The sequence below is a fragment of the Dreissena polymorpha genome, chromosome 16 (assembly GCF_020536995.1).
Source record: "Dreissena polymorpha isolate Duluth1 chromosome 16, UMN_Dpol_1.0, whole genome shotgun sequence".
Classification (NCBI taxonomy): Eukaryota; Metazoa; Mollusca; class Bivalvia; order Myida; family Dreissenidae; genus Dreissena; species Dreissena polymorpha.
Window position 1 is genome coordinate 49,413,047 of NC_068370.1, and position 8,378 is coordinate 49,421,424.

At 37.4% G+C, this 8,378-nt stretch overlaps 1 protein-coding gene across 1 annotated transcript; it reads left to right on the forward strand.

Moving 5' to 3' along the window:
- The first annotated feature begins 178 nt into the window (after positions 1 to 178).
- On the forward strand, positions 179 to 4,268 carry LOC127861616 (ribonucleoside-diphosphate reductase small chain-like). Its single transcript, XM_052400274.1, has 8 exons — positions 179 to 373; positions 658 to 687; positions 943 to 987; positions 1,166 to 1,423; positions 1,653 to 1,786; positions 2,087 to 2,315; positions 2,583 to 2,801; positions 3,578 to 4,268. The coding sequence occupies exons 1-8, from the start codon at positions 293 to 295 to the stop codon at positions 3,737 to 3,739; spliced, it is 1,158 nt and encodes a 385-aa protein (XP_052256234.1). The 5' UTR covers positions 179 to 292; the 3' UTR covers positions 3,740 to 4,268.
- The last annotated feature ends 4,110 nt before the right edge of the window (positions 4,269 to 8,378 follow it).

Genomic DNA, 8,378 nt, shown 5'->3' on the forward strand with positions numbered 1-8,378 from the left:
TCAAAACCTAGTATTATTATAAAATAATTATATAAAATTATAAAAATAAATAATTCGATCCGTTTATGTAACATATCTAAATACCCCGTTCATGGAAGAGTCTATATAAATAGCTTTAACCAATAAAATTGCTTGTACATGCAGATCAACAAAGTCGATTGGCTGGACAAAAACTGCGCGCTGAATATGAAGTGAAAATTTGGGTGGGAGCGTCAGTGCATTGTTGTCATCTGGAAGCGGCGAAGAATATTTTTAGAACAACTTTAAATTGTAACAGAAAGATTTGATCAAAATGTTGTCAACAACAGTAGCACACAAAGAAAACGACATCGCATTCAGCTTGAACAAAATGAAAGTGTCTGAAGAAAACCAGGTAAGTTTTTATTCTTGTTTATAGTTTTAGAAATAAGGCGCGAAATGCCACGGTAAAATCGTGATTAACAAACAATGGGCTTCTGTCAGTTTATAATAGAATTAAGAAATGCACGTCTTTTTGTAGTAATTGTAAGAAGTGCATCTGCATATTATTGTTAAGTTCATCGACAGACTGCAAACTTGGAAATATGGATCATTGGATGCTCCAAATTTGTATCGCTTATTTTTGTTGCTAGTAATGGCATTATGATAAATACTATTGCTGATATTTGATTTTTTCAGACGCAACGCAAGGTCTTCGGTGAAATAACGGTATGCATTATTCATTTGACATCTTTTTGTTCAACCTTTTATACCACCAACTGCTTTACTTTGTTTAAGTATTATTTAAACCAATATACGCTTGTTTTTTTGGCTTTCTACGTAAGACTTGTTCTCAGAACTGTGCGATAACGTGAAATAAAATGATTGTAGGCATTTTATTCAAAGGTGAATGCTCCTTTGCAAATTTCTCAATGGCTTCAGATTCATTGCCAATAATTAATTTGTATGGCTCTTTTTTTGCAGAATGTACAGAGGGGTAACGAAGCTATGACACCTAAGAAAACTGAGGTACGTGAATTTGATTAGTTGAATGTTAGAGATAATTCTTTTAAGTTCTTGGTGTTCACATGGAAAAAAACGTTATGTTTCTTAAATCCCAATGTTTTGATCTTGGTATCCGTTAATATCAAGTTGGTTACTGAACAGAATTTGAATACGGAAAGTAAATTGTAAGACTTATTTGTAGACAAAAAAAGCAATCCAGAACAACCAAGATGAACCGCTGTTGAGGGATAATCCACGTCGCTTTGTTATCCTGCCCCTGCAATACCACGACATCTGGCAGATGTACAAGAAAGCAGAAGCCTCATTCTGGACAGCAGAAGAGGTGGACCTGTCAAAGGACCTTGCCCACTGGGACGCTTTGAAGGAGGATGAGCGACACTTCATTTCACATGTGCTGGCCTTCTTTGCTGCTAGTGATGGCATCGTCAATGAAAATTTGGTAAGATAAAAAATTAAGCAAAATGTTTCTTTTAATTTTGAAATGATGTATTATAAAGCTCTGGTATTCATAAATTTGTGAATATTTTAATGAATAATTAAACTTATTTTACCTAAGTGGTTAACTTAAACTTGTGAAACTTTGAATTTTCATGTCATCATGGCTCACTTCTTACACTTGTGAGGATCTCATGAAACAATGTTGCTGAACTTGTCTTCATTATTTGCAGGTTGAGCGATTTAGCAAGGAAGTCCAGGTAACTGAGGCAAGATGTTTCTATGGATTCCAGATCGCCATGGAGAACATCCACTCTGAAATGTACAGTCTCCTCATAGACACCTACATTAAGGACCCAGCTAAGAGGTAATTTAAGTAGTGGAATATCATACCAGGCTTCTGTAAAAATTTAGTGTTTTGTGAAGTAGAAACTAGAACTTTTTGCTTTGATAATTAAATTGATTACGTGATATAATACATACACTACAGACTCTCAAACTCTTCATATGGATATACTTCAGAGAACTCCATAAAACTGGGAGTTGTTCTTACTGCTTTATCTGGAAAACTATGTAAATATAAATAAATGACTTGACAATTTGATTAGAATGTAGGAAAGTGCACTTAGCATGTGAATAACTGCCAAGCTTTCTCATTGTTTTTCAGGGATTTCCTGTTCAATGCTATTGAGACCATGCCATGTGTGAGGGAGAAGGCAGACTGGGCCATGCGTTGGATCAGTGATGAGAATTCAAGCTACGGGGAGAGAGTGGTTGCGTTTGCAGCCGTCGAGGGCATTTTCTTCTCCGGATCATTCGCGTCCATATTCTGGCTGAAGAAGAGAGGAGTAATGCCTGGTTTGACTTTCAGCAATGAACTGATTTCCAGAGACGAGGTTAGATATTGGAATTGACCGTACATTTTTACCTGATCACTTTTCACTTGGTTTTATATGCATAATGCTAAAATATTAATAGTTTGTTGGAAGGTATTGGTCTGAAATTGTGAAGGTAGCAAACATACACTCACATTTGTTGTACATATTGCAAAGTATATAAATGTAAATTTTTAACTTAAATGTATAAACACTTAACGGATATCATAATTTCACTCTCTTTTAATTATTGTGATAGGTGGTCTCACATGTTTATGTTTGCTGCAGGGACTGCACTGCGATTTCGCCTGCCTCATGTTCAACCATCTTGTGAACAAGCCCAGTCAGGAGAGGGTTCATCAGATCATCCGAGAGGCAGTGGTGATTGAACAGAAGTTCCTCACTGACGCTCTACCAGTGCGGCTCATTGGCATGAACTGCGACCTGATGAAGCAGTACATCGAGTTTGTGGCCGACCGGTTGTTGGTGGAGCTCAAGTGCAGCAAGGTGAGACGATCACTACAAGGAATTTATAGGTTCTCAAAATTATTCTATGCTCTGATTAGTTGTGTTATTCAAGAGATTGTCAAACTTGTTTTCATTTTACTTAAATGAAGAAATGAGAAAACCCGAGCTATTGTCATAGCCTGTTTGTCGTCCGCCAGCGTCGTGCTAAAACCTTAACATAGCCTCTAAAATCAAAGTGCTTTCACCTGCAACTTTGAAACTTCATATGTAGATATGTAGATGCACCTTGAGGAGTTCTACACGCCACACCCATTTTGGGTCACTAGGTCAAGGTCACTGTGACCTCAGAAAAAATTTAAAAAATTCTGACAAGCTTTCGCAGCGGAGTGTTGCACCCGTTATGCTGTGCTCTTGTTTACATAATGTCGCGCTCTTTGAGAGGATTTTGTAAGGCGCTGCTGGTTCATAGTTCATAGCATTGGTTTGGATTGTTTTGCTCAATTATATACATCTTGATATCGGATTAGACATTCCCTGACAGCTATAAAAACAAATCACAGATATTTGGGAATAAATGTACATGACTCTCAAAGGAATACCCCCTGAAATTTTAGGCAGTGTGACTGCTAAAATTAACCTAAAAGAAAAGCGTGAATGTTTAACAATTTTAAGTTCATTTTCAAACCTTACACTTTTTATAAAGAACTGATATGTTTACTTACTCATTTTTTTTAAACAAGATCAGAGTTTTTTTTTATCATTTGTCTGTGTGTTAGACTTAAAAGTTTTTACTCTGCATAATTGTTACATTTCAGATCTACAACAAGGAGAACCCATTCGACTTCATGGAACTTATCTCCCTGGAGGGAAAGACCAACTTCTTTGAGAAACGAGTTGGAGAATACCAGAAGATGGGAATCATGTCTGGAACTACAGAGACAAGCAACCACCAGTTCACTCTAGACGCAGACTTCTAGACGACGCAGACTTCTAGACGACGGAGTTATTCCAATGACATAATTATATCCCCGTGATGAGTGACGTACTAAGACAGTCCCGAGTTACAGCCCCGTGCGACCAACAGTTGGACAAAGGATTACAGTGGAAATGGATGTTCATGACTTCAATGATCTCAACAATTGACCTGTTCTTTCCAGCAGTAGTGTGTTCTTAGTGCCTACATGTTTCCAGTGCAATAATAGCAAATTGTTTTTAATATTTCTCGAGATACCAGTTTGCCATTTAAAATCGTGACTGTATAAAGTTCTTAATAGGATCTTAAGTTTTAGACCTTATAAACGATATAATTTATTTTAATAGCTTTTAATACTTGTGTAAAAAAATAATCATCGAAAAGAAGTGATTTTACTACAAATTAGATTTGTTTTATGCGGGTACACGTTCCTATCTATTTATTCATGTGTGTGTTTTATTAGTTTTAATATGCATGTCCAAATGTATTAATGCTTTGATTATATAGATATATTAAATATGTACGAATAAGAACAGTGTTCTTATTTATTGCGATCACATTTTAATTGCCATCACAAGTGAATTGTGTTGCTGTATAGTCTTTGGCAAGGGATAAACAACATTAACTGTAGCATGGGGTAAAAAAAACAACCATAGAAAACCTACATATGAAAACTTGATCTGCGTGTTATCTAAAGTTCTAAACTTATGCAGCGTACTTGAGGTCAGAAGCGGATAACTGACCAGTACAGATGTGAATAAGCAATTTAAACAGTGGAAACTAGTTGAGCTCACAACTATTTCCTTTTTATCTGAACCGCGAATAATAAAATATACACACGTCACTGAAGTAATAATTTAAATGACCAAATACTAATAAGTGCATAGAAGATCCTCTATTGCAATGTGTAAATATAATAAACCGGTTGTTGGATTATTTAGAAAACACCTTTATTTAAACTTCTGTCGCGTTAAGATAAAGCCGGATCGACTTAGTTTTCGCCGCACTGTCCGTCAGTCCGTCTTGTCAGACAGATCAGTCTGTCACACTTTGTGTCCGCTATCTAATTATACCCCACTAAACGAAGTGTAGGGGGTATATAGGAGTGAGCTTGTCTGTCGGTCCGTATTAACGGTTCGCTCTCTAATTCTAGTAGTTTTCACCCGATGTTCACCAAACTTGGTCAGAAGTTTTATCTACATGATGTCTAGGTCAAGTTCGAATATGGGTCATGCCGGGTCAAAAACGTCACTGGGTCACTTAGTACGCACTAAGTACGTTTTACACATTCAGCATGGTGTCTGCTCTCTAATTAAAGAAGTTTTCATCCGATCTTCACCACACTTAGTCAGAAGTTGTATTTAGATGATGTGCAGGTCTGGGTCAAGTTTGAACATGGTCCATGCAGGGTCAAAAACCAGGTCACGGGGTCACTTAGTGCTTTTTAAACATTGAGCATGACATATTCTGTGTCAATGCGGCATGTGAGCGTATTCGTCACGTCTGTGACAATCTGTGACAAAGCTCTAGTTCAAATAGTTTTTATCCGATCTTTACCAAACTTTGTCAGAAGTTGTATCTAGACAATATCTAGGTCAAGTTCGAATATGGGTCATGCCTGGTCAAAATCTAGGTCACGGGGTCACTTAATGCATTTGAAGGATTAAGCATGGTGTCCGCTCTCTAATTGAAGTAGTTTTCATCTGATCTTTACCAAACTTGGTCAGAAGTTTTATCAAGACAATATCTAGGTCAAGTTCGAATATGGGTAATGCCGGTTTAAACACTAGGTCACGGGGTCATTTCACGGATTTAGCATGGTGTCCGCTCTCTAATTGAAGTAGTTTTCATCTGATCTTTACCAAACTTGGTCAGAAGTTGTATCAAGACAATATCAAGGTCAAGTTCGAATATGGGTCATGCTGGGTCAAAAACTAGGTCACGGGCTTTCTGATTTATTTTGATATTCTAAGACATTTTTATGCCCCCGAAGGAGGGCAAATAGTGATCCGTCACACTTTGCGTTTAGATTTCGAAAAATGCCCATAACTTCTATGTCGCTTCAGATAGCAATTACATATTTGGCATGCATGTGTATATGGACAAGCCTTTCCATACGCACACAAATTTTGACCCCTGTGACCTTGTACGTTTAGGTTTCGAAATCCGCGTTTAGGTTTCGAAAAACGCTCATAACTTCTACCAAGCGTTTATAGGGGGCATAAGTCATCCTATGGTGACAGCTCTTGTTTTTAAATAGATTATTCCGAAATAGTAAAGTTTACACGTCCAACCTTTAAGACACGAATGCTTTACGCAAACGTGCACGTTCAAATCGAATCATTAAGACAAGGGAGAAAATTGTCACAAAACGAGGTTTTCAATTAGAAAAAAAGTCTGATAAAGGGGGACAACTCAAACTGAACTGATTGTTTATAATTAACCACATTTGTTTCAAAATAAATCTATTTTTAGTCGAGGCGACCTTGACCTTGGAGATGTTGACGTAATTCTTTCGTGCGACAAACCGTCCAATGATGGTGAACAAATGTGCCAAATGTTTTAAAAATCTTACAATGAATGACATAGTTATGGCCCGGACAAGCTCATTTATGGCCATTTTTGACCTTTGAACTCTAAGTGTGACCTTGACCTTGGATATATCGACGCAATTCTTGCGCGCGGCACACCGTCTAATGATGGTGAACAAATGTGCCAAATGATGTTAAAATCTCACAATGAACGACAAAGTTATGGCCCGGACCAGCTTGTTCCGCCCGCCCGCCCGCCGACATTCGTTAATCTAATAATCAGTTTTTTCCTTCGGAAAACCTGGTTAAAAAAGAACTGTGAAGAAAAAGGGCGCTCAAGTGCATACATTCAGAATTTTACTTGCTGGTGTAATGTTTATGTACGTAGTGATCGCTACAAATAGCGAGTGCCCGTGAAATCGCTCAAGTGAATGAGATGTCAAAGTGCGCATGTTAAAATGCTCATGTCGACATCACACGTCAAGTTTATTGTGGGCGTAAGGACGTTCAAGTGCTAACATTAACTAGCTCAAGTGCGGAAAAGTGCGTGTGCACATAAGCTAAGGTGCACACGTACGTTCAAGTGCGCACATAAATATGACATGGTCGAACTCATTAGGTAAGCACATAAGGTAGTCCCTGGAGGTGATTATTCAGCTATAACCTGTAAATAAACTCTGACATACGCTCGCGTGCTAACGTAATGAGGATTAAATGTGCACTCGATAGAAGTTCACATGCGCTAACAATGACATTGATAGGCATAGCTAGTTGTACACGCGCTTTTCAATTATGATCACATTGACATTTCTTACAAACTTTTGTGATGAGAAAAACTCCGATGACATTGTACAAAGAGGTACCGGCTTCCGATACTACGATGATGATAACGCGTCAACACCGTCGTAATAGATAACGAAAATGCGACAACCAGATGATGGCAATACGAATTTGTTTCGCCTTATTATCACTCTACTGTCGTTCTATAATGTACTTGTATGCGTACTACGAGATATAACGGTAATTATCGTAGTGTCGCCCATTACGCATCGTACTGTCGCGCTAATGTCATCATGCTGACGCGTTGTCACGTTATCGTCATGGTACTGTCGCATCATCGCAATCGTCATGTCAATTACTATCGGCTTTAGAATCAAACCATGCCTAATCGATTGACCATATAGTCTAGAAGGTACGGAGGTCCACGGTGCATGATTGAAACCCTTTTTTGTAAAATATGCTGATGATGTTCTACATTGTCTTGAGTAAAAGAACATTTTTGTTCCCAAGAAAAAGTTCATGCCCACGGGGTCTAAATCAAAAAGGGCCGCCAAGATGACCGACCAGAAACATAGGAAATGCCGTTTTTTCGCAAATGACACACACCATATATTTTCCATGATTTTGGTAAGCTTTTTAATTTAAGCCATTGAGAACATATTATTCTTATTAAACAAATATGTTTTTTGGGTGAAAAATTACACATTGTATGAAAAAAATGACTATATCAATGAAAAAAAGGTTAAAAAAAACATGTGTTTTTGTTGTTATAACATGTTTCAATTTGTACCTGAAAAACAGTTTAGATACAATTATTATCCTAACTACATTTATACACACCTATGGGACTAAGGAATATAAATGTATAATATTTCATGTGAATTTTATGATATAAATGTGATTTGCAAGACAAGAAAAGTGGGTGGGGTAAATGAAAAATATAAGGAAAAATGCCCAAATGTGCATATTGATATATTTTTGAGATATACAAGGCTTGTTAACTTGTTATGTTTATGTATTTTGATCGTTTTGATACTTTTTAGTGTATGCACATTGTTATGCCCCCGGTAGTGTGGCATATAGCAGTTGAACTGTCCGTCAGTCCGTCCGCCCGTCTGTCTGTCTGTCTGTCAGTCCGTCTGAAAACTTTAACATTGGCCATAACTTTTGCAATATTAAAGATAGCAACTTGATATTTGGAATGCATGTTTATCTCATGGAGATGCACATTTTGAGTGGTGAAAGGTCAAGGTCATCCTTCAAGGTTAAAGGTAAAAAACACCAAGGAAAGTAACAAGCTTTAAAGGGAGATAATTTCTATTTATCATTTGG